General features: G+C 49.3%; 1 protein-coding gene across 1 annotated transcript; it reads left to right on the plus strand.

Moving 5' to 3' along the window:
• The first annotated feature begins 734 nt into the window (after positions 1-734).
• On the plus strand, positions 735-24,804 carry LOC145337546 (butyrophilin subfamily 1 member A1-like). The gene is made up of 12 exons (XM_080182337.1): positions 735-857; positions 4,590-4,688; positions 5,959-6,303; positions 9,336-9,620; positions 10,543-10,662; positions 12,002-12,028; positions 13,143-13,169; positions 14,082-14,102; positions 16,043-16,176; positions 17,596-17,740; positions 20,569-20,595; positions 22,239-24,804. Exons 2-12 carry the CDS (start codon positions 4,625-4,627, stop codon positions 22,778-22,780), a joined length of 1,737 nt encoding a protein of 578 aa, XP_080038463.1. The 5' UTR covers positions 735-857; positions 4,590-4,624; the 3' UTR covers positions 22,781-24,804.
• The last annotated feature ends 1,106 nt before the right edge of the window (positions 24,805-25,910 follow it).

The following is a 25,910-nucleotide window of genomic DNA, read 5'->3' on the forward strand; positions in this document are numbered from 1 at the left end:
TCTGGGGTGCATGGGGTCCTTAATTACGCTGGCTGCTTTTCTGAGGCAGCTGGAAGTGTAGACAGTGTCAATGGATGGGAGGGTGGTTTGCATGATGGACTGGGCTACGTTCGCAACCCTTTGTAGTTACTTGCAGTCTTGGTCAGAGCAGGAACCATACAAAGCTGTGATATATCCGGAAAGTGTGCTTCCTGTGGTGCATTTGTGAAAGTCTGCTGCAGTGCAAATTCAGATCTTATTAGGGGAGAGATCAGTCTTCTCTCTCTATCTTCTGGGGGGAGTCTTTCTCTCTATCTCTCTGGGGGAGTCTTTCTCTCTCCCAGTGTAATTTTTAGAAACAGCTACTCTGAGGTACATCAGCCCATTCTCTCTCTCTCTCTCCCCCCCCCCCAAAATAAACTCCGGCTCCAAGGGGGAGTCTCTCCCTGTAAACTCAGACCCTGTCCTACCCTGACCTGAAGAAGGTCAGTCCTCTCTCTCCTCCTTTCTCCCCCCCCCAAAATAAACTCCAGCTCCAGGGGGGAGTCTCTCCCTGTAAACTCAGACCCTGTCCTACCCTGAACTTGAAGGAGGTCCAAGTCCTCTCTCTCCTCCTTTCCCTCACTCTCCCAACCCCCCCAGTGAAATTGACCTCATTGTCAATGTCAGTCCGCTCCCTTTAAAGTACCATCTCCTACCGGTGGAGCGAATCACAGCAGTTCTCGGCCGACGCTTAAAATGACTTTAATATTGAAAGTGAAACTTACATTTGGGGCGATGTCCGCTCGCTGGTTTGGACGGGAGGCCTGAGAGTGGGGAAAATGTGGTGAAAAAAGGGGGTAAATACATGTCTTAGCCAGGCGGAAGAAGCAATCGGGGTAAGTTCAGAATCTCCTTTCAAGATATTGTAATGCAGAAAGCCAGTCTGCCAGAGATCCACAAAGAAACTCAATAGATCAGTTCCTCATTTCCGGGGTCTGGCCCACTCGGTTTAGTATAATTTTTGATCCAGTTATTATTTATTCCCTGGGGTTTATTTGCCGCCCCTGTCTGACTCCGGGTGTCATTGAGAAGCTGCCGAGTCCCGGAATGGATTGTGTCAATTTCCAAATTGGATACATTGTGGCGCGCCTCTCTTTCCTTTCCTGTCTCTCTCTCTCTCTGCTCCTATCTCGATGTTACAAACACGAATTTCATTCTTATCACATCTTCTCGGACACTGTGGACAATTTGGACAGCTTTTAAACCTCATGTGAGCTCCCCCCACCCCAATAAACCCGACCTCGCCCCAAACTGCTGCCCCCACCCTGTCTCCTCCTCCATTCCTCCCACGGTCTCTGTGCCCCTTCACTCCTGCCCTCTCAGGGTGTATACCCTGAGCTCGCCCCAACCCCAAGGATGGTGGCCTTGCCTTCATCTGCTAAGCCCTAAATTCTGTATCCCCTCTTTCAACCGCCTCCTTCCCCGATACACAAAGTGTTCCCTAAAATTTATCTCACTAAATGGGGAGGAAGGGAGGGGTGGAACTCCCCCTCCAGTGTCCTGGGACATTATTCATCCCTCAGCCAGCATCATCAAAGACAGATTTATCTGGCTGTGGTAGCACTGCTGTTTGTGGGATCTTGCTGTGCCCCTCCATGGGCTGCTCTCTCTGTTGAAATATGATGGGGTCCGATCCCACCCTCAGAGACCTGAGCGCACATTCTGCACGGCAGGAGTGTGACACTGTCAGAGGTGCCATCTTTCTGAGGAAGTGGGAAACTGAACCTCCCGACTCCCAACATTCACCTCCCCCCAAACCCCAGTTGGATGAGTACGATCCCTAAAGTCATGATTTTGAAGGGGAGTCATCCCCAGTAAGCAAAACAGAAAATGCTGGATAGACACAGCAGGTAAGGCCGCATCTGTGGAGAGAGAAACAGAGTTAACATTTTGATTCCAATGTGATTCTTCTGCAGAAGAGTCAAAATGTGAAATTTGTATCTTTCTATACAGATGCTGCCAGGCCTGACTTTATCCAGCATTTTCTGTTTTTACTTCAGATCTCCAGCATCCACAAGTCATTTGCATTTATTGTAGTTATTCCCTGATCAATTTTTATCCCTCAGTCAACATTGCAAACAAAAGGGGCAGATTATTGGGTTATCTGTTCTGTTTGGGGTGCGAACAGACAAAATAGGAGCAGAATCATAGAAACCCTATAGTGCAGAAGGAAGCCATTCGGCCCATCGAGTCTGCACTGACAACAATCCCACCCGGGCCCTATTCCCATAACCCCACGTATTTACCCTGCTACTCCCTCTAACCTAAACGTCTCGGGATACTAACGGACAATTTTAGCACGGCCAATCACCCTAACTCGCACATCTTTGGACTGCGGGAGGAAACCGGAGCGTTTGGAGGAAACCCACGCAAACACGAGGAGAATGTGCAAAATCCACACAGACAGTGACCCGAGCCGGGAATTGAACCCAGGTCCTTGGAGCTGCGAAGCAGCAGTGCTAACCACTGTGCTACCCAGAAGTAGGCCATTACGGCCCCTCGAACCTACTCCAGTTAATAAGATCATGGGTGATTTGTCTGTTTTTAGAATTCACACCTACCACTGATACACCTTTGATTCCATCCCCTGACAAGAATAAGTCTCCCCATCTTAAAAATATTCAATGACCCACCTTCCTCCACCTTCTGAGGCAGAGAGTTCCAATGTTACACGACCACCAGAGGAAAAATATTCTCCACATCTCCGCCTTCTAATTTTAAAATAGTTCTCCATGGTTCTGGACCCCTCACAAGGGGGGACATCCTTTCCAAGTCCACCTTGGTGAGACTGTTCAGGATTTTATAGACTTCAATCAAATCACTCCTCACTCTTCTAAACTCCATTGGAAATCAGCCCAGTTTGTCCAGCCTTTCCTCATAAGGCAACCCACTTGTTGTTTGGAGCTTGCATCTGTGTTCCTGACCTTACAACAGTGATGGCACCTGAAAAGTGCTTAATTGGCAGTAAAAACACTTTGGGGAAATCATGAGGCTGTGAAGGCTGCTTTAGAAGCAGGAATCATTCCCACACTGAGAATGGGGGGGGGTTCCTCTCAGTAACTGAGGGTTGGGGTGAGTAAGCATGAACTGACTTTACAAAATGGAAATGAAATATTTACATAATAAGAACATAAGAAATAGGAGCAGGAGTAGGCCATCTAGCCCTTCGAGCCTGCCCCGCCATTCAATAAGATCATGGCTGATCTGTCGTGGCTCAGTTCCACTTTCCCGCCCTCTCCCCATAACCCTTAATCCCCTCGCTTATCAAAAACCCATCAACCCGCGTCTTAAAAATATTTAGCGAGGCAGCCTCCACCACTTCAACGGGCAGAGAATTCCAGAGATTCACCACCCTTTGAGTGAAGAAGTTCCTCCTCAACTCCGTTCTAAATCGCCCCCCCTTTATCTTGAGGTTGTGCCCCCTAGTCCTACTGTCCTTTCTGAGCGGGAAGAGTCTCTCCACCTCTATCCTATCCATCCCATTCATCATCTTATATGTCTCAATGAGATCTCCCCTCGTTCTTTTAAACTCTAACGAGTACAAGCCTAGTTTATTCAGCCTCTCCTCATAGCTCAACCCCCTCAACTCCGGTATCAGCCTAGTAAACCTCCTCTGCACTCCCTCCAAGGCCAAAATATCCTTGCGTAAGTGTGGCGACCAAAACTGCACACAGTACTCCAGCTGCGGCCTCACCAATGCCCTATACAGCTGCAGCAAGACCTCCCTACTTTTATATTCAATCCCCCTCGCTATGAAGGCCAGCATCCCATTCGCCTTCCTGACCACCTGCTGCACCTGCAAGCTGGGCTTTTGCAACTCATGCACAAGGACCCCGAGGTCCCTCTGCACAATGGCAACGAATATAACACACTGTGTAGGAGCTCCTGAGACAGCACCTTCCAAACCCGTGGCCACTATCATCCGGAGAGGCGAGGGCAGCAGATATCTGGGAATACCACCACCTGGAAGTTCTCCTCCAAGACACTCACCATCCTGACTTGGAAATGTATCGGTGTTCCTTCACTGTCACTGGGTCAAAATCCTGGAATTCCCTCCCTAACGGCACTCTCGTTGTACCTACACCCCAGGGACTGCAGTGGTTCAAGAAGGCAATTCACCACCAGTTTCTCAAGGGGCAATTACTTTTTAAAGTCTATTTATTAGCATCACAAGTAGGTTTACATTAACACTGCAATGGAGTTATTGTGAAAATCCCCTCCAGGAGGAGTAATACATGCTGACCTAGCCACTGATGCCCACATCCTCAGGATAAATAAATAAAACTAATAAATCCAGTTGGGTATTCAGGAGAAACTTACCCAGCGAGATGTGAGAACTTGGAACCTGCTTTAACAGGGTGTCGTTGAGGAAAATTGCATGGATGAAGGTGAATTTGGATTAGCGTGTGAGGGAGAGAGGAAGAGGATGGGATAAAATAAAACAGGAGGGTCACAGTGAGCACAAATCCCAGCCACAAACTGTCGGGCTGAATTGCCTTATTCTGTACTGTCACTTAGATATGATCCCAAGGAGCGTTGAACCCTAATGGAGGCTTCTTATCTTTCAGGGCTTACACGGACGGGCTTCGGAGTTTCACTGAGAATGTCTGGGTGGAAGAGTCTTTGGGCCCTGTCTCTGATTCTCCTCTCTCATTCTACACTGACAGGTGAGAGACAGCACTGCTGGAATACCTCCGCCCCCTCGCTCAGGCAGGAGGATTATGTTTGGAGAAAGAGTGGGGGGAAGGGATGGAGTTTAATTATCTCAGAGACCTGGTGACAGCTGTTCTAGAGAGAGCTGGCATGGGCCCAGTGGGCAGAATGGCCTCTCCCTGGTGACTCTCTGATGTGGAGATGCTGGTGTTGGACTGGGGTGAGCAAGACGAGAGGTCACACGACACCAGGTCCAACAGGTTTATTTGGGAGCACGAGCTTTCGGAGCATCGCCCCTTCATCAGGCAAATAAACCTGTTGGACTTTAACCTGGTGTTGTGAGACGACTTACTGTCAAAGGATAAGTACAGACAGTGTAGGCCAGCTGAATAGTTTTGTAAGTAACTACGAGTGCTAATAGACAGATGCAAGCAGTTAAGTACAATCAGTATGTGTAAAGTGTCAACAGGCTGCTAACAAGTGAAGGGATGACCTAAGAACTGATAATCAAAGGAGAAAATGCTGGAAAATCTCAGCAGGCTTGGCAGCATCTGTCAGGATGATGTTTGGAGTCCTTTGTCAAAGAACTAATATTCTAAGGCAAAGAGATAATTACAATCAGAGAGTGAGATGGTGCTAAACACTGCAAACTCATTCAGGCAGAGAGAGATCATCACCCATAATCAAGGTGCATGGTGTCAAAACTGCACAGACAGGGAAATTTTTCCGCCACAGAACTGTATGGTGGGGTTACGTGGTTGCGCAACGTGAACCCCAGATCATGGTTAAGTCCTCATGTGTGCAGAACTTGGCTATCAGTTTCTGCTCGGCGATTCTGCGTTGCCCTGTGTCTCAAGGGCTGCCTTGGAGAAGGCTCACTCAAAGACCGGAGGCTGAATGTTCGTGACCACTGAAGTGTTTCCCGATTGGGAGGGAACAGCCCTGCCGGGCGATTGTGGAGCGGTGGCCGTTCGTTCATTGTCGTAGCATCTGCATGGTCTCGCCAATGTACCATGCCCCAGTGCCTCACACAATGCAGGAATGGATGCCCTGGGGCATGGTACATCGGCGAGTCCGTGTTGAGCCAGTAGATGGGCTGAGTGGCCTCCTTCTGCATCCTAACAATTCTGTAATTCTGCAATGGACCCCAGCAAGAATCCTGAAGTGATTGCTCTGCCCCTTCTGACGTTAACCCCCTTCCCCTCCACCCTACACACATCTCATCCTCCCCGCTGCCTCCCTCCCCCCTCCATTCACTGACATATGTCTCCTTTCCCCCCTCAGCGACGTTCCAGATCTCTTGCTTGCAGTATCCCATCGTGGTGGAGGTCAGCGCCACCACCGTGCTCGAATGCCAGCTGATCCCCAAGTTGGAAGTCAAGGATTTTGAGGTGCGCTGGACCAAGGGGAGTGAGCTGGTTCACCTCTTCCGGTTTGGACAGGATGAGAATATGGAGCAAAACGCCAGGTACAAGGACAGGACCCAGCTCTTTGCCAGCGAGTTTCGGAACGGGAACGTCTCCCTGAAGTTGACCAATGTGCAGCTGGAGGACGATGGCGAGTACAAGTGCCTGGTGGACACACCCACCATGGATTACCAGGATGCTAGCATCACCCTGAACGTGGCGAGTGAGTAACCTTTTGATTTGCCTCCCCCGCTGCTGCCCTCGTCTTTGATTGAGGTGTGATTTCCCGAGAGGGCTTTATTTTTCCCCCCCCCTGTACTAAAGGTATCTACGGACAGGCCATTTGGCCCATTGGGTCTCTCCTGGTATTTACGTTGCAGGCCATACCTCCACCCAGCTTCTGTCTGAGCCTGTCAGTATCTTCTAATTCTCTCTCCGTGGTGCATTTTTCCATTAAAGGGACAGGACAGTGCCCCCCCCTCCCCCCCCCCCCAGCTCCCACCACAGATGTTTCTCCCCCCCCCATTTCAACAGCAGCCCAACATGGAAAGGTTACAGGAGTCGCTGAGTGGGGAGGGCTGCCGTTGTTCGGGAGGGGGTGTTGGCAGCTGGAAGTGGAGGTTGGTGGTCGATGGGTATCTTAGTTGAGTGACCACCGGGGAGCCCTGACACAAGCCAATGCAGCCTGGTGGCCATTCGACCATCACACTTGTGCTGTCCCTTGCCAGACCTCTCCAATTCGTCAAATGCAATCCTTTCCTTTCTCCACAGCTCTGTGAATATTTTCCCTTTGGACCACGTGTTCGGCCACTTCCCCTTTGAATGTGAAGATTCATAGAAACCCTACAGTGCAGAAGGAGGCCATTCGGCCCATTGAGTCTGCACCGAATACAATCCCACCCAGGCCCTATTCCTGTAATCCCACATATTTACCCCGCTAATCCCTCTAACAAACACATCCTGGGACACTAAAGGCAATTTAGCATGGCCAATCCTCCTAACCCACACATCTTTGGAGTGATGGAGGAAACCAGACCACCGGAGGAAACCCACGCAGACACGGGGGAAATGTGCAGACTCCACACAGTCGGTGACCCAATCCGGGAATCAAACCCAGGTCCCGGGGCTGTGAGGCAGCAGTGCTAACCACTGGTCTACGGCACAGAAAAAGGCCCTTCGGCCCATCGTGCCTACGCTGGCTAAGACAAACCACGCAACTATTCTACTCCCCGGGGTTTGCCTGTGCCCTTCCGTTCCTTCGCAAATCACCTGAGATTGGTGACCTCCACTCACTGACCCTTTCTCTCACATGGGCAGCACAGTGACACAATGGGCAGCACGGTGGCACAGTGGTTAGCGCTGCTACCTCACAGTGCCAGGGACCCGGGTTCAATTCCGGCCTTGGGTCACTCTCTGCGTGGAGTTTGCACATTCTCCCCGTGCCTGTGTGGGTTTTCTTCAGGTGTCCTGGTTTCCTCCCACAGTCCAAAGATGCGCAGGTTAGGTGGATTATCCCCTTAGTGTCCCAGCTTGTGTATGTTAGGGAGGTAACGGGCTAAATACGGAGGGTTATGGTGATAGGATTTGGGTAAGATGTTGTGCTAGAGATGGGCTGCAATATTCTCCTTGTCCAGTCCACAGGCTCCCTGTTCCCCTTGAAACCTGGGACCGAGCTGCCTCCGGGAGGCACTCTCTCAGCATTTCCTGAACTCCAGTGGGTTTAGGCCCAACCTGCTCGACCTCTCCTCATACAGCAACTTCTTCATCCCAGGGACAAGCTGAGCAAACCTTCTCTGAACCGCTTATAGAACATAGAACACTACAGCACAAACAGGCCCTTCGGCCCACGAGTTGTGCCGATCACATCATCACCCACCAACCTACAGACCTATCTATAACCCTCAATCTCATTAAACCCCATATACTCATCCAGAAGTCTTTTAAAAGACCCCAGCGAGTTCGCCTCCACCACCACTGACGGCAGCCGATTCCATTCACTCACCACCCTCTGAGTGAAAAACTTACCCCTAACATCACTTCTGAACCTCCCTCCCCGCACCTTAAATCTGTGTCCTCTCGTAGCGACCATTTCGACCCGGGGAAATAGCCTCTGAGAGTCCACCCTATCTATTCCTCTCAACATTTTGTAAACTTCTATCAGGTCGCCTCTCAACCTTCGTCTCTCCAGGGAAAAGAGTCCCAGCTCCCTCAACCTAACTTCATAAGGCATGCCTCCCAGTCCAGGCAACATCCTTGTAAATCTCCTCTGTACCCTCTCAATAGCTTCTACATCTTTCCTATAGTGAGGCGACCAGAACTGCGCACAGTACTCTAAATGAGGCCTGACAAGGGTCTTATAAAGTTGCAGCATTACCTCCCGACTCCTAAACTCAATCCCTCGATTAATGAAGGCCAGTACACCATACGCCTTCTTGACCACATCCTCCACCTGCGAGGCCGATTTAAGAGTCCTGTGGACCCGGACCCCAAGATCCTTCTGCTCCTCAACACTACTCAGACTTCTGCCCTTGATAGTGTACTCGTTCATCCCGTTGGTTCTGCCAAAATGGACGACTACACATTTATCTGCGTTGAAGTCCATCTGCCACTTCTCCGCCCAGTCCTGCATCCTATCTATGTCCTGCTGCAACTTTTGCCATCCTTCCAGACCATCCACAACACGACCAACCTTCGTGTCATCAGCGAACTTACTTACCCATCCCTCCACTTCCTCATCCAGGTCATTTATGAAAATGACAAACAACAAGGGTCCCAGAACAGATCCTTGAGGCACTCCGCTGGTGACTGACCTCCATTCAGAAAAAGCCCCATCCACAACCACTCTCTGCCTTCTGCAGGCAAGCCAGTTCTGGATCCACAAGGCCAAAGGCCCTTGGATCCCATGGCCTCTCACCTTCTCAAGAAGTCTTGCATGGGGGACCTTATCAAACGCCTTGCTGAAGTCCATGTACACTACGTCCACGGCACTTCCTTCGTCAATGTGTTCAGTCACATTATCGAAGAACTCAACTAGGCTCGTAAGGCACGACCTGCCCTTGACAAATCCATGCTTCCTGTACAGATGTGCCTCTTTTCAAGCACGGAGCTCGACACAGTAAGCTGGGTGTGGCCTCGCCAACCCCTGGGCTGGTACGGATGTGGCTGTGACTGCCTGCCCCGCGCTCTGTCCTGTAGCCCCTGTCTCCTGCGTGTCACTGCATGATGTTGATATCTGCCCTGAATTGCGTTGTGTAGGTTTGGGGAAAACACCATCGGTTAACCTGGTGAAGTACACTGCGAGTGGGATTCAGCTGCTGTGCGAGTCTGGGAGCTGGTACCCCATGCCGGAGGTGGAGTGGAAGGATAAGGAGGGCAAGAACCTGACACAGCAGGATCCTGTGGCCGTGAAGTCCAAACCCAAATCCATGATCACAGTGAAGACTTACCTGGAGGTGACAAGTAGCTCTGGGAACACATTCAGTTGCAGCATGAAAAGCGAGAGGTTAAAGAGGACAGTCAGCAATGTGTTCTGTGTCCCAGGTCAGTGACAGTCATATATCTCCACATGTGTGCCCGCGAGTCCATGTGTACATGCCCCACCTAAGGAGAAGTTTGTTAAATAAAGAAGGGAGGTGATGCCACACTGGGGAGATGGTGGCCTGCTGATAATTTTCTTTTATTAATTTATGGGACATGGGCATTGCTGGCTGGCCTGCACTTTATTGCCCATCCCTAGTTGTCCTTGATACTGAGTGACTTGCTGGGCCATTTCGGTAATGGCAGTGGTTCTGGAGTCACATGTAGGCCAGACCAGGTAAGGACGGCTTATTTCCTTCACTAAGAGGGCATTAGTGATCATTAATTCCAGATATTTTTGGATTGAATTCAAATTTCAGCATCTGCAGGTTCAAAACTGTCCCTAGAGCATTCGACCCTGGGTCTCGAGATTTCTAATCCAGTGAACTGCCATCTCCCCGTGATCCCCTGCACTCCTCACTGAACCAGGAAGGGTGGCACAGTGCTTAGCACTGCTGCCTCACAGTGCCAGGGACCCAGGTTCGATTCCCGGCTTCGGTAACTGTCTGTGTGCAGTTTGCACATTCTCCCCATGTCTGTGTGGGTTTCCTCCGCGTGCTCCGGTTTCTTCCCACAGTTCGGTTGATTGGCCACGCTAAATTGGCCCTCGTGTCAGGGTAAATGTGTGGGGTTACAGAAATAGGGCTTAGGTGGGATTGTGATCGGTTCAGTCTCAATGGGCCGAACAGTCTCCTTCTGTACTGTTGGGATTCTGTGGAAGTGGGAATGTGGGCTCAGCGAGCTGGTGGCTAAGGAACGTTTGTTGATGCGGCAATCCCTATTCACCAGAGGGTGACAAAGTCAGAGGAGGAGGTTGAGCCTGACTTTGGTCGGTCTTGGTGCTTTTTAATTTTTGAAATGATTTCTTTCCTTTCTGCCCCTCTAGATGAATTCTATCCCAGGACATCCAGTTGGCTTTATGTTTTCCTCCTGATTTTCTTTGGCACCATTGCCCTCATTGTTGGCCTCGTCCTATTCTACAGGAAGCAAAAGAGACATGTTCGAGGTATGAACTCTTTGTCCTGAGGCAGGATAACTGATTATGGGAGGGAGAGCCCCAAAGCCACTTCTATCTAGAAGGACAGAAGATACCTGGTTTCCCCTCCAAGTCACTCACCATCTTGACTTCGCCATTCCTTCACTGTCGCTGGGTCAAAATCCTGGAGCGCTCTCCACTTTTTTTTGATTTGATTTATTATTGTCACATGTATTGACGTACAGTGAAAAATATTGTTTCTTGCTTGCTATACAGACAAAGCATATTGTTTATACAGAAGGGAAGGAGAGAGTGTAGAACAATCTCTCTGTACAGCCCCCCTGTACAACCCCAACGCCAATTTCCCTCTACAGCCCCCTCTCCATGTTACAGTAATGGCCAGGGTGTAGAGAAAGATCAACTTAATGCAAGGTACATCCATTCAAAAATCTGACAGCAGCAGGGAAGAAGCTGTTCTTGAGTCGATTGGTATGTGACCTCAGACTTTTGTATCTTTTCCCCGACAGGAGAAGGTGGAAGGGAGAATGTCTGGGGTGCGTGGGGTCCTTGATTATGCTGGCTGCTTTTCCAAGGCAGTGGGGAGTGTAGATAGTCAGTGGATTGGGGGCTGGTTGTGTGATGGATTGGGCTACATTCACAACCCTTTGTAGTTTCTTGGGCAGAGCAGGAGCCATACCGAGCTGTAATACAACCAGAAAGAATGCTTTCTATGGTGTATCTGTAAAAGTTGGTGAGAGTCTTGGCTGACATGCCAAATTTCCTTAGTCTTCTGAGGAAGTAGAGGCGTTGGACCCTAACAGCACTGTGGATGTACTTACACTTAAGAAGCTCCTCATCACCTTCTCAAGGGGCAACTTGGGCAATAAATGTCAGTTTAACTAGTAGCATCCTGTGAATGAATTTAATTTTCAACAACTGATCCACTAAGAGTTTAGAGTCAAAGTCTTTGTGTGCAGGGAATGGAAAGGGAGAAATACTCAACAGGTCAGACAACAGCTGGGGAGGGAGGAACAGAGTTAACATTTTGGGTCATTGACCCTGCATCTGAATTGGGAGAAAATAAAGGGATTTAAAATCTCCCTGCACAGCCCCCTCCCCCGATCTCCCTGTACAGCCCTCTCCCCGTTTCTCCCGGTACCGTCCCCTCCCCATCGAGCTTTTGAGAGGTTCAGGTTCCGTCCAGATCGTGACTATCTCCCAGGCTGCTGACACTCAGTTAATGTGAAACAGGAGGCTGGCGGATTTTAGCCTCAGTACCCTGCTCTCAGCGCTATCAGGGTTTATAGGGGTGCAGATCAGAAAATGTCTTCAATCTCCACCACTGAAGATTCTCTCTTTTCTCTTTCAGATCTCGCAAAGAGGCCGACAACGAAAGGTAAGAGACAAAGCCTTTTAACTCACCAGCAGTTAGTAATCACGGCAAGTTAGACACTGTCCTTTCCCCTCTCTGGGACTGGGTGGGACAGTGGGTCAGACACTGTCCTTTCCCCTCTCTGGGACTGGGTGGGACAGTGGGTCAGACACTGTCCTTTCCCCTCTCTGGGACTGGGTGGGACAGTGGGTCAGACACTGTCCTTTCCCCTCTCTGGGACTGGGTGGGACAGTGGGTCAGACACTGTCCTTTCCCCCCTCTGGGACTGGGTGGGACAGTGGGTCAGACACTGTCCTTTCCCCCCTCTGGGACTGGGTGGGACAGTGGGTCAGACACTGTCCTTTCCCCCCTCTGGGACTGGGTGGGACAGTGGGTCAGACACTGTCCTTTCCCTCTCTGGGACTGGGTGGGACAGTGGGTCAGACACTGTCCTTTCCACCCCCCTCTGGGACTGGGTGGGATAGTGGGTCAGACACTGTCCTTTCCCCCCTCTGGGACTGGGTGGGACAGTGGGTCAGACACTGTCCTTTCCCCCTCTGGGACTGGGTGGGACAGTGGGTCAGACACTGTCCTTTCCCCCTCTGGGACTGGGTGGGACAGTGGGTCAGACACTGTCCTTTCCCCCTCTGGGACAGGGTGGGACAGTGGGTCAGACACTGTCCTTTCCCCCCTCTGGGACAGGGTGGGTCAGTGGGTCAGACACTGTCCTTTCCCCTCTCTGGGACTGGGTGGGACAGTGGGTCAGACACTGTCCTTTCCCCTCTCTGGGACTGGGTGGGACAGTGGGTCAGACACTGTCCTTTCCCCCTCTGGGACTGGGTGGGACAGACACTGTCCTTTCCCCTGTCTGGGACTGGGTGGGACAGTGGGTCAGACACTGTCCTTTCCCCCTCTCTGGGACTGGGTGGGACAGTGGGTCAGACACTGTCCTTTCCCCTCTCTGGGACTGGGTGGGACAGACACTGTCCTTTCCCCCCTCTGGGACTGGGTGGGACAGTCTGGGTCCCAACAGGAGCTGGCTAAAAACTGGAAATTTCTCTGCTATTGTATCGGGAACAGGAATCTTTGCCTGAATGAATTGCCCACTTAGTGATTTGTGACTTGTTTTCTATTTTAGAACATATACAACATATGGATCTGAACAGTGAGTAACATTTCCAGAATGTTCTAAGGGGAAGCTTGGGGATAGCTGTGACCTGGAACAAGAGCTGTGACCTGCATGCTGATAGATTCGGGGCTGGAAAGTGTGACTCAAACAAAGGACTAGTTTTCTTTCTCTCCTTGTTTGGTTAGCACAGTCGGGCAGGGCTGAACTGTTTCTCTGAGCAGTAACTTTACCGTGGATCTAAAGAGAAAGAGAGGGAGAGAGAAATGGAGCAAGAGCTACAGATAGAGACACAGACAGACAGAGCAAGAGCTTACAGACAGAGAGAAAGACAAATGCCTCAGACAGGCAGGCGGAGAGTCAGTTTGCACAACATTAGTGAGAAGCGAGTGAGTTGATTTGAAACTAATTCTCCGAGCAGGGGTCTCACTGGTTCAGCCGTGGGCCCCGTTACACCTCACCCGCCCACCCCAGCTCCGCCACCTCGCCTCCGCAACTTGAGTTTACCTTAGAACTGTCACCCTCGATGCTGCCTTTTTAGAAAAAAAACATGCTCAAAGTTTACAGAGAGACAGGGGGGAAACTGGGGGCGCCGAGCGGGGTGGGGGGGACGGGACACAGTGAGTCAGATTCTGTGCCGAATTGGGGTGGGGAAGGTATGAGGTGATGGGACTGCAGGGAGGGTCACACAGTGAGGGTGAGGGGTCAGGTGGGCAAGAGGAGGGTCACACAGTGAGGGTGAGGGGTCAGGTGGGCAGGAGGAGGGTCACACAGTGAGGGGGGGGGGTTCAGGTGGGCAGGAGGAGGGTCACACACACAGGGAGGGGGATCAGAATGGTTCCTTGTCTGCTGTAAGATCTCTGTGTGTTAAAGACTTTGGGGAAATGTATTGATACAAACAGTTCCAGCTGGGTTCATCTTAATTTTGTTCTTTTTTTCTTTTCCTTTCAGAGAAGCTCAGCACAGATTTGAGTAAGAACTCGGGGGGGGGAAGGATGATCATAATTTCGGGGGGGTGGGGTGGGGGGTGGGGGTGGGGTGGGGTGTGGGGGGTGGGGGGGGGTGTGGGGTGGGGTGGGGTGGGGGTGGGGTGGGGTGGGGGGTGGGGGGGGTGGGGTGTGGGTGGGGGTGGGGGGGGGTGGGGTGGGGGGGTGGGGTGGGGGGGGTGGGGTTGGGGGTGGGGGCAGGGGAGGGGGGGAGAGGGGTCTGTCGGGGGGGAGGGGTGGGGGGCTGTCGGGGTGGGAGGAGGGGGTGCAGGCGATCAGGCCTGGCTTGCTGGATACGGCACTCACCTCTAAATCCGGAAGGTTCTGGCTTTCAGCCCCACTCCAGAGGCTGACACCTAAATTTAAAGTTTATTTATTCGAGTCACAAGGAAGGCTGACATTAACATTGCAATGAAGTGACTGTGAATTCCGCTGTCGCCACAGTCTGGCGCCTGTTCGGGTCAATGCTCTCAGACCGCATGTCATTCAGAATGTGGGTGGAAACCGGAGCGCCCGGAGGAAACCCATGCAGACACGGGGAGAATGTACAAACAGACATTGACCCAAGCTGGGAATCAAACCCGGGTCCCTAGCGCTGTGAGACAGCAGGGCTAACCTCCGTTCCAGCCAGCGCAGGTACTAAGGGAATGCTACACTGTCAGGAAGGGTGTGTTTGCAATAGGACTGGATTAAAGGGCAGGGGAAGGGGTTCCATTATCCGTCTGGATAACTTTGAAAAGAGGGTTAAATTCTGAGTTCCGGATGAGATATTAATCCGAGGTTCCTCTCTGATGGATGTAAAGAAAGATCCCGTGGCTTTGTTTGGAAGGTGAGCAGGGAAGTGTCCCCCCCACCATTGGTGAACCTGACCACTATTGACCCCTGAACCACCACTGACCCCTGAACCACCACTGACCCCTGAACCACCACTGACTAAAGCAGGTTGTGGAGATGCCAGCGTTGGACTGGGGTAAGCGATGTAAGAAGTCTGACAGGTTAAAGTCCAACCGGTTTATTTGGCAGCACGAGCTTTTGGACTCTCATATAAAGACACAAACTCAATTTACAAAATCATAGTTGGAATGCGAGTCTTTGCAGGTAATCAAGTCTCAAAGGTACCGAGAATGTGAGTGGAGAGAGGGTTAAGCACAGGTTAAAGAGATGTGGATTGTCCCCAGCCAGGACAGGTTGTGAGATTTTGCAAGGCCCAGGCAAGTCGTGTGGGAATTTAACCTGGTGTTGTGAGACTTCTTACAGTAAAGCAGGTTGCCGGAGACATTAGCAGGTTGTTGTTTATGGCAAATTGCTGTGTACAAAATGGCTGCCCTGTTAGAACAGTAACTACAGAGTATTTGCATTGGCTGGAAAAGTGGATTGGGAAATTCCCTATTTCTCCTCCCGCCAGCCTTGTGGATGTCACTGACTTGCTGTAAGCCTATCCATTTGGAGTTGTTTGTCATGTGATCTTTGTGCATGGTGTGCGACTGGTCCAGTAGATGGCAATGGCACACCGTATACGGGCGCCATCTTGTTGTCATGAGGGAAACACTTGGCCCTGGTTCTCAATTTGTAAACCAACTTTCGGTGCATCGGGGAAGGCGGTGGTGTAGTGATATTGTCGTTAGACTAGCAATCCGGAAACCCGGGTTCGAATCCCACCACGGCAGATGGTGAAACTTGAATTCAATTTAAAAAATCTGGAATTAAAAATTTACTGATGAAACCATTGCTCGTCGTAAGGACCCACCCTTATCTGATGTGACTCCAGATCCACAGCAAAGTGGTTGACTCTTAAAAAGCCTTCAAATGCTGACCCAGCCAGTGACGCCCACATTGCAGAAATGAGTAGAGGGTAAAGAGGAATGTAGGAAAGGATGTTTGTGATTCTGCTGATGAATAATTCTGCTGTTTTTCCTTCTTGTCCAGACAATCTCCAGACCGAGCTAGGTAAGAAACCCGAACTGAAATTGGTGTCTTTAGCCTGTCTGCCCTCTCGGGGATGGACTGAAACTCACTCAGCGGAAGACGAGTTTGAGGTTCCTGCGAGCGCCCTGCCCGATGTTAACCCCTCAGCCCACACTGGGGAAACTGGATTGGCTGAATAGCCGGTTGGGCTGTGATCGCACCCTCTCAGTAGCAGAGGGCTAGCAGTCACAGTGCTGGCTGGAGGCTGTGAATGTCGGGGGGCAGTGCAAAAACGAGGATTAAATTATATCCGTGTGCCTGATCCCATTGTAGCCGTTCTCCAAACCCCCACATCACCAGAATGCCACACTTCAGCCTAATCTCCGCCAGGATCAATACTGCAGGAGGTTGGCTGGTTTAATAAAAAAAAATCTAATAATGGCAGCAGGAAGAGGTGAAACTTTGGTTTCAACATTTCTCCTGTTTATTTGATGTCTTGACAAGGTCTGAGACTACTTTGCTAGGCAGAGGGGTGTGTGTGAGTGTGTGTCCATTGTGAGTGAGATCTGTGATATGTGTGTGTGTGTGTACCTGCATATGTGTGTGTGTGTGTGTCCATTGTGCGTGAGAGTCTGTGATGTGTGTGTGTGTGTCGCACTGAGGGAGTGGGTCAGAATGCCACATTACAATACATGGACAAGGAGAAACAGTGGTCGTTCTTCCCCTCTCCTCTTTACACTCCTGAAGTAACCAGTCTGATTGTGTTCAGTATATTGCTGATCCACCTGAGATCCGCAAAACAATCTGAGTGAGGATGAGCCGCGAGGGGTCAAGGATGGGTGTAGAAGAGATATCTCCAGCTGTGGCTGTGAAGTGAGACTGCTCAGCAGGTTGGGAATCTCACACTGAGTGGGGAGAGCACTCTGTCCTGTGATAGCTGTTCACAGCTCCCAAAACACACTCCTTTTTTATTTCAAATCTAGACTGGACTGTTTCAGGAGACTGGGGATGGACAACAAACACCAACCTGCCCCTCTAGTGTATTCTGAGGGTATTTATACTCCACACAAGACTATCCTAGTCTGGTTCCCTTATCCCCCTATTCCTTTATATCTTGTGTCTATCAGGTCTCCCTGTCAATAGACTCAACTTCACCAACTCCCTGTGGCAGTGAGTCCCACTCTCCAGAAGGAAAATCTTCCAATTCGAATTTCTTGTGATGGTTATTTATGCTCCCTCGGTCTGGACTGGCAGAGGTACAGGAGGTGGCCATTCTGCCCCTACCTGCTGCACCATTCACGCCAGATGATGGTGGATCTCCAGTTATCCAACGTCCTTGCACATCCCTTGTTCACCAAGACCTCCGGGATCTCCATCTCACCCACCGGTGGAAACCTCTCCACACCCAGCCTCTCTGACCCTCTGTTAAATTCTTCCATTGGCTTGCCTCTCTTATAAAAGAGCTCCTAACCGGAAGTAGGGAACAAGAATTGGCAATATAGGGATGTCACTGGAGATGGAGATTTCCCTCACCGTTTCTGAAATGGGAAAAAGTCATTTGTATTATATAACCTTATCTTGTAGATTCACACCCCATGGTGATGTCAGTCAATATAAAAACATACTTAATATACATCTGTCTGATAGTCAGCTATGTAAAGGTGTTGCTAACTGATATCTTTTTCCTTTCAGACAAAATTCGCCATCTCTCTAAAACAGGTAGGACCCAAGAATATTGTCTATGCATTCGGAGGATGTCAGCATCGTTGAGGAGTGGAGTGGGGGGGATGGATACGGTGGTGTAGTGGTAGTGATACTGGACTAATAATCCAAAGACCCAGCCTAATTTTCTGGGGCCGTGGGTTCAAATCCCCACCACGGCAGCTGGTGGAATTTAAATGATTAAATCTGGAATAAAGAGTCAGTCATGGTGACCAGTATAAGACGTATCTGATCCACTAATGTCCAAGGAAATCTGCTGTCCTCACCCAGTCTGGCCACATGCCTCAAGACTCTCAGCAATGTGCTTGACCGGTGGATCCAGAACAAGGGGACGCTGTTTTAAAATTAATGCTTGCCCGTTTGGGACAGAGATGAGGAGAATTTGCTTCTCTGAGGGTTCGGCAACTTTGGAACTCAGAACCCAGAAGGAGGTAAGCGGGGCCATTGAGTATTTTAAGGCAAAGGTAGACAGGTTCTTGTTAGGCAAGGGAATCAAAGGTTATCAGGGATAAAGTAAAGTTTATTTATTAGTCACAAGTAGGCTGATATTAACACTGCAATGAAATTGTTGTGAAAATCCCCTAGTCGCCACACTCTGCCACCTGTTCGGGTACACTGAGGGAGAATTTAGCACGGCCAATCCACCTAACCAGCTCGTCTTTCTGACTGTGGGAGGAGACCAGAGCACCCGGAGGAAACCCACGCAGACATGGGGAGAATGTGCAAACTCCTCACAGACGGTGACCCAAGCTGGGAATCAAACCCAGGTCCCTGGTGCTGTGAGGCATCAGTGTTAACCACTGTGGCACCCAACTTATTGAAATTCTCTGAAGAAATTAATCCATATAACATGGATAAGGGGGAACCTGTAGATGTGATATATGTGGATTTCCAAAATTTGATAAGGGGCCACATCAAATTTTAAACACAAAGTAAGAGCTGATGTTGCAGGGTGTAACAGATTAGCATGGATAAAGAGCCGGTTAGCTAACTGGAAGCAGTGACTGGGGATAAATGAGATATTTTGATTTGGCAAGTTGTTCCCAGTGGAGTAGCACAAGGATCAGTGCTGGGCTCTCAAACTGTGTAAGTGACTTGAATGAAGAAACTGAAGGTGTAGTTGCTAAATGTTCTGCTGACACAAAGCAAGGCAGGAAAGTAAGTTACAAAAAGGATGTAGAATTAAAGGCTTGACATATGAGGAGTGTTTGAGGACTTTGAGCTTGTACTCGATGGAATTTAGAAAGATGAGGGGGAAATCTCATTGAAACGTACAGAATTTTGAAAGGCCTAGACAAAGTGGATGTGGGGAAGGTGTTTCCATTAGTAGGAGAGACGAGGATCTGAGGGCACAGCCTCAGAGTAAAGGGACAACCCTTTAGAACAGAGATGAGGAGGAATTTCTTCAGTGAGAGGGTGGTGAGTCTATGGAATTCATTGCCACAGAGGGCTGTGGAGGCCAGGTCATTGAGTGTATTTAAGACAGAGATAGATACGTTCTTGATTGGTGAGGGGATCAAAGGTTACGGGGAAAAGGCAGGAGAATGGGGTTGAGAAACATACCAGCCAGGATTGAATGGCAGAGCAGACGATGGGCCGAATGGCCTAATTCTGGGCAAAGCTTGACTGATGCATTATAATGTAGACTCATCAACTCAGTCAAGAGGATTAAGAAAGCAGCGTTTTATCTAAATGGAGAGCAAATGCAGAACTCTGAGGTACAGAGGGACCTGGGTATCCTGATACATAGATCAGGAAAAGTTAGTCTGCAGATACAGCAGGTGATCAGAAAGCCTTCTGCAGAGTTGTTTCTTGCAAGCAGAATGGTTATTAAAGTATGGACGTTTTGCTAGGCCATTGGTGGGACCACATCTGGAGTACTTTGTACAGTTTTGGCGTTACTCGAGAAAGGATATAGTAGCAGTTCAGGAAATGTTCACTCAACTGATCCCGCAGTGGGAGGGGTATCCCGATGAGGATAAATTGGATAAACTGGGCCTGATTTCTTAAGAGTTGAGAGATGTAAGACCCTGATTACTGTGGAGTACTGGAGTACTGTGTGCAGTTTTGGGCGCCGTATTTACGCAAGGATATTTTGGCCTTGGAGGGAGTGCAGAGGAGGTTTACTAGGCTGATACCGGAGTTGAGGGGGTTGAGCTATGAGGAGAGGCTGAATAAACTGGGCTTGTACTCGTTAGAGTTTAGAAGAATGAGGGGAGATCTCATTGAGACGTATAAGATGATGAATGGGATGGATAGGATAGAGGTGGAGAGACTCTTCCCGCTCAGAAAGGACAGTAGGACTAGGGGGCACAGCCTCAAGATAAAGGGGGGGGCGGTTTAGAACAGAGTTGAGGAGGAACTTCTTCACTCAAAGGGTGGTGAATCTCTGGAATTCTCTGCCCGTTGAAGTGGTGGGGGCTGCCTCGCTAAATATTTTTAAGACGCGGGTTGATGGGTTTTTGATAAGAGAGGGGATTAAGGGTTATGGGGAGAGGGCGGGAATGTGGAACTGAGACACGACAGATCAGCCATGATCTTATTGAATGGCGGGGCAGGCTCGAAGGGCTAATTGGCCTACTCCTGCTCCTATTTCTTATGTTCTTATGTTCTGATGGGATGGATGGGGAGGGCGAAATGGCTTACTCCTCTTAATCCATATGTACGAATGTACATATGGCTAGAGAACGGATTGCTGTCACTGCATCCATCAGAGTAAATCTTCAGAAAGAGTTTCTCTTTTTAGATTTTTGCTAATTACTGAGTATTAAATGTGTATTGAATTATTTGAAGGTAAATTAATCTCGATCTCATTATTCTTTCAGCTCGTCAGAGAATGACTGCTGTTGCAGGTAAGATTTGCAACTGGGAAGTGACTCCGTATTGATTCAGAGTGTGCAGAATCTGCACCATCTTCCAGAATCTCAGCCACAGGAGGAGGCCATTCAGTCCATTCAACTTTGGCTGACTTTTTGAAAGAGATGTTCCACGATTCCCAACCCCCCCCCGGCTAGGATCATAGAACCCCTACAGTGCAGAAGGAGGCCATTTGGCCCATTTTAGCCTTTACCGACAACAGTTCCACCCAGGTATTTACCCTGCTGATTCCCCCGACACTAAGGGACAATTTAGCATCACCAGTCCACCGAACCCGCACGTCTTTGGAGTGTGGGAGGAAACCGGAGCACCCAGAGGAAACCCACGCAGACACGGGGAGAATGTGTAAACTCCACACAGACGGACCCCAGACTAGAATTGAACCCAGGTCCCCGGCACTTCGTTTCCTCCAGTTTTCTTATTTGGTTGCTGTGTTTAGCGAAATAAATTCCTGTTCCCCTCACAGTGCCAAGGATCCGGGTTCAATTCCAGCCTCGGGTGACTTGGTGGCCTGAATAACCTCCTTCTGCTCTGTTCAAACTCTATGATTCATTTTTAACCCGTTATCATCAGTCTGTATCCAGTTGTTACTTTGTCACTGGGTTAATAATCCGGTGACCCAGGATAATGCTGTGGGGGGGGCTTTGAATCCCATCGCCAGCAGATGGTGAAATTTGAATTAAATATAGTTTAATGATGACCGTTATTGATCGATGTAAAACCCCACCCGATTTATGGAAGGAAATCTGCCATCCTTCCCTGGTCTGGCCTACGTGTCACTCCAGAGCCACATCAATGTGGTTGACTCTTAACAAAATCTCTGAAATGTCCGCTCGGTTCAAGGGCAGTCAGGAATGGTCCAGCCAGCGCTGTCCACATCCAGTGAATGAATTTATGGAACATCCGAGCAGGTCTATCCTGAAATTCCCTGGAACTAGGAACCTGCCACTTTAATTCCTTGCTGTTTAGCTATGGTTACCCTGCCCTTTTGCAAAGAATATTCCAACATACACATAGACCGTTCAGCCCAGCTAATACTCATAAGAAACCGTGGCGGACTCACTGTCCCCGTGTGCAGTGGTCCACGTGTGAAATACTTGACCACAGCTCCCTCTCCTTTTTATAACCTTTTTAAACAGAGCTAAACCCTGTCCAGTGCCTGCGGTTAATCCTTTGATTCTGGGTCTGTATTCATTGGAGTTAGAAGGATGAACAGGGACCTTATTGAAGCTTGCAGGATACTGCGAGGCCTGGATAGAGTGGATGTGGAGAAGACGTTTCCACTAGCAGGGAAAAACTAGAAGCAGAGGGCACAACGCAGGCCAAAGGAACGATTCTTTAAAACAGACGAGGCAGAAGTTCTTTAGCCAGAGGGTGGTGAATCTGTGGAACTCTTTGCCTCAGAAGGCTGTGGAGGTCAGGTCATTGAGTGTCTTTAAGACAGAGATAGATAGGCTGTTGATCAATAAGGGGATCAGGGGTTATGGGGAAAAGGCAGGAGAATGGGGATGAGAAAAATATCAGCATTGATTGAATGGCGGAACATACGCAATGAGCTGAGTGGCCTCATTCTGCTCCAATATCTTATGGTCTTTCCCTTTCTTCTTTATTTTTGTAGTTAGTGTCACCTTGGACAATGAGACGGCGCATCCGGGCCTCAAGGTATCCTCCGACCAGACCACAGTGAGCTACACTTCAGGAGATAAGATTTCCACTGACACAGACGGGAGGTTTATTTCCAGGGTCGCCCTGCTGGGCAAGCATGGATACACCTCAGGCAGGCACTTCTGGGCGGTGGAAGTGGAGAGCCATGTCCCCTGGGATGTGGGAATAGCCAGGGAGTCGGTGGACAGGCAGGCTGACCAACCTCTGAACCCTGAAAACGGGTACTGGACCATTGGGTATGATGGGCACAAATACTCAGCAAATGAGACAAACCCTCTGGAAATCTCAGTGAGGGAGAAACTCCAGAGGATCGGGATATACATCAACTATGAAGCTGGACAGGTTCTGTTCTGCGACGCCGCCACCTTTTGCCACCTGCACAGTTTCACCGGCCCCTTCAAGGGGACAATCTACCCCTTCTTCAACCTTCCACAAAGTGGCAAAATTGTCATTTTGCCATCGACCTCCATCAAACAGCTTAATAACTGCACTTGATGTCATTGCTGTGTCATTGTGAGGTGATGATGAGTCAGAGTCACATGACCCCACCAATAGATGCCATTTTGCCCCCAGAGTTGGCTCAAAGCTTTGGGAGTGAACGTTCCTCTCTCTTTTTGGGCAACACTAATCAGAAGGAGCATCAGAAGAAATGAAGGCTGTGAGATATGGGAGTAGAATGAGGCCATTCAGCCCATTGAATCTGCTCTGCTCCGATTCTCAATCCCATTCTCCAGCCTTTTCACCTTTTGATTCCCTCACCAATCAAGAACCTCTGTCTTAAGTATCCTCAATGACCTGACGTCCACAGCCTTCCATACATGCATCACCCTCTGGCTGAAGAACTTCCTCCTCCTCTCAGGGAGAGGGAAGGATTTCTCCCCCTCCCTCTCCCCTTGATGAAGAGAATCCTGCCTTAGCCTGGGCAATTTTTAAAGAGAAGTTTTTTTTTGAGTGTCATGGTATCAGAAAGACCTGTTGACCAAATATGGCCAAATGTCTCTCCAACTTGAAACCTGAGTGTAAAATTCTCATTGACCCTCCAGTGAGGGGGGAAATGTTGCAGTGACTGAATACTCTCCTTCAGATGAGATATTAAACCTTTCTGTGCACCCCCGCTGATCCTGTGATAGTATTACAAAGCAGAACCAGGGGAGTTCCCCGGCTCGCTTGCTGGCCTGCTCTCTTGCAATCTTTCTAATCCAGGTCTCTATCCTTTTGTGACCAATATTGCAGTGAGTTCAATCCTGACAAATGCTGCAGGGAGTGTGGGGGGTGCAGTTTGGGGTCCTGTTCACTATGTACTTCTATGATAACATTCAGAGAATACAGCAGGCTGAGTGGTATCCTCTTCTGCACGAAATTCCAGTTGGGAACATTGCACTAAGTCTGCAGTTAAGGCCTCATATTGCAATTAGAATCAAAGAATAGATTCATAGAATGCCTACGATGCAGAAGAAGCCATTTGGCCCATCGAGTCTGCACCGACCCTCTGTCAGAGTATCTTACCCAGGCCCTCTCCCCCACCCTATCCCTGTAACCATACATTTACCATGGCTAATCCCCCTAAACTACAAGTATTGGGATACTCGGGCAATTTAACATGGCCAATCCTCCTAACCTGCACATCTTTGCACTGTGGGAGGAAACTGAGCATCCAGAGGAAACCCACACAGAAACAAGAAGAACATATATACTCCGCACAGTCACCTGATCAAAGTGGATATGACTTGCAGGCTACAGCTGGAGTCTTCTAGTCTCTGAGTGTCAAATAGACTTATCATCACCTATTCATGGAGACCCCACACCTAAGATTTCTTGTTTAAATGTTGCATGTAATACAATGTCTGTATTTGTGTATTTTTGTGTACGCTTTTTCAAATCACACACTGCTGATGATAGAACTTTGATTGTGACAAATCGCAATTAATCTTTTCTCAATGATTATCCAGCAAACAGAAATGAACATTAGAATTTCTCATTTCTGCCCCTAATTCCTATCCTTATCTCAAAATCCTTGTATCTTGTGTTATTAAATATGTAAGTTAATGGATGCAAATTCCGGGTTATTTTAATTAATGTTTTGAATGTGGGTGCCACTGGCCACACCAGCATTTGTGACCCCTCCCTAATTCCCCCTTGAGAAGGTGGTAGTGAGCTGCCTCCTTGAACCCGCTGCAGTCCACGTGGTGTAGGTACACCCACTGTGCTGTTAGGGTTAGAGCTCCAGGATTTTGACCCAGTGACCCACGGCTGATATATTTTCAAGTTGGTGAGCGAGTTGGAGGGGAAGTTGCAGGTGCTGGTGTGCCCAGGTATCTGCTGCTTTTGTCCTTTTAGATGGAAGTGGTTGAGAGTTTGGAACATGCTGCCTAAGTGAATTAAAAATTAATTTTATTCTGTAAATTGTGTGTGCCTTTTTATATGCTCTGTTTGAGACCAGAACTCTCCACTCACCTCACCAAAGAGGCAAACCCTGAAAGCTTGTGGGTCTACTATCAAATAAACTGGTTGGACTTTAACCTGGTGTTGTGAGGCCTCTTACTAAGTGAATTCCAGCAATAAATCTTTATCACGTCGATCGCGGCCAATCACCTAACCCATAGGTCTTTCCGACTGGGAGCAATCCACACCGACACAGGGAGAATGTGAAAGCTCCACACAGACAGTGACCCAAGGCCAGAATTGAATCTGGGTCCCTGGCACCGTGAGGCAGCAGCGGGTCTAACCACTGCACCACCCATCTGCACACGGGGAACCGAGCAACGTAAAGTACTCCTGAGTCAGAGAACAGATGGGTATTTCCGCAGAGGCCTGATGTGAATCAGTGTCCTGTCTCCCTGGTCCAGGACAAATACATGACCAAAAGCATGTAGGAAAAAATCCGCACCAGGAGCGGCCTGACATGGTACAGACATGATGGGCCAAATGGCCTCCTTTTCTGCCGTAACAATACTGTGATTCTGAGGGGCCAGTGGGAACAGCCAGAAATAATCTTACAGACGGAAGGAGTAGGCCACTCGGCCCCTCGAGTCTGCTGCACCATTCGATAAGATCATGACTGATCTGATTGTGTAACCTCCCGCCCACGCCCGATCGCCTTTCACCCCCCCCCCGCGTTAATCAGTTAATGATTAAAAAGTATTCAAAGACTCTGCTTCCACTGCCTTTTGAGGAAGAAAGTTCCACAGACTCATCACCATTCTCATCTCTGTCTTAACTGGGCAACTCCTCATCTTTAAACAGTGGCCCTCTAATTCTAGATAGGAATATAGAAAGAAGAGTAGGCCATTCAGCCCATTGAGTCTGCTCTGCCTCTCAATACGATCGTTGCTGATTGGACAGTTCCACTCTGCCCCCACACTGGGCAGCATGCACAAATTGGGCCAAAGGGCCTGTTTCCATGCTGTATGACTCTCTCCCTTTTATTGTTAAGCAGGAGTCTCTACCTTAAACATGCTCAATGACTGAGCTTCCACAAACCTCCGTGTCGACAATTCCAAAGATTCACAACCCTTTGTGTGAAGAAATTTCTCCTCACCTCAGTCCTAAGAGACATTGAGTCCGCTGGTTCAGAGTCTGCTGGTTCAGAGTCCGCTGGTTCTAGAGTCCCCCAACCAAGGGAAAC

This window comes from Carcharhinus amblyrhynchos, unplaced genomic scaffold (assembly GCF_965287045.1).
Source record: "Carcharhinus amblyrhynchos unplaced genomic scaffold, sCarAmb.v2.hapA scaffold_52, whole genome shotgun sequence".
In the NCBI taxonomy this organism is placed as follows: Eukaryota; Metazoa; Chordata; class Chondrichthyes; order Carcharhiniformes; family Carcharhinidae; genus Carcharhinus; species Carcharhinus amblyrhynchos.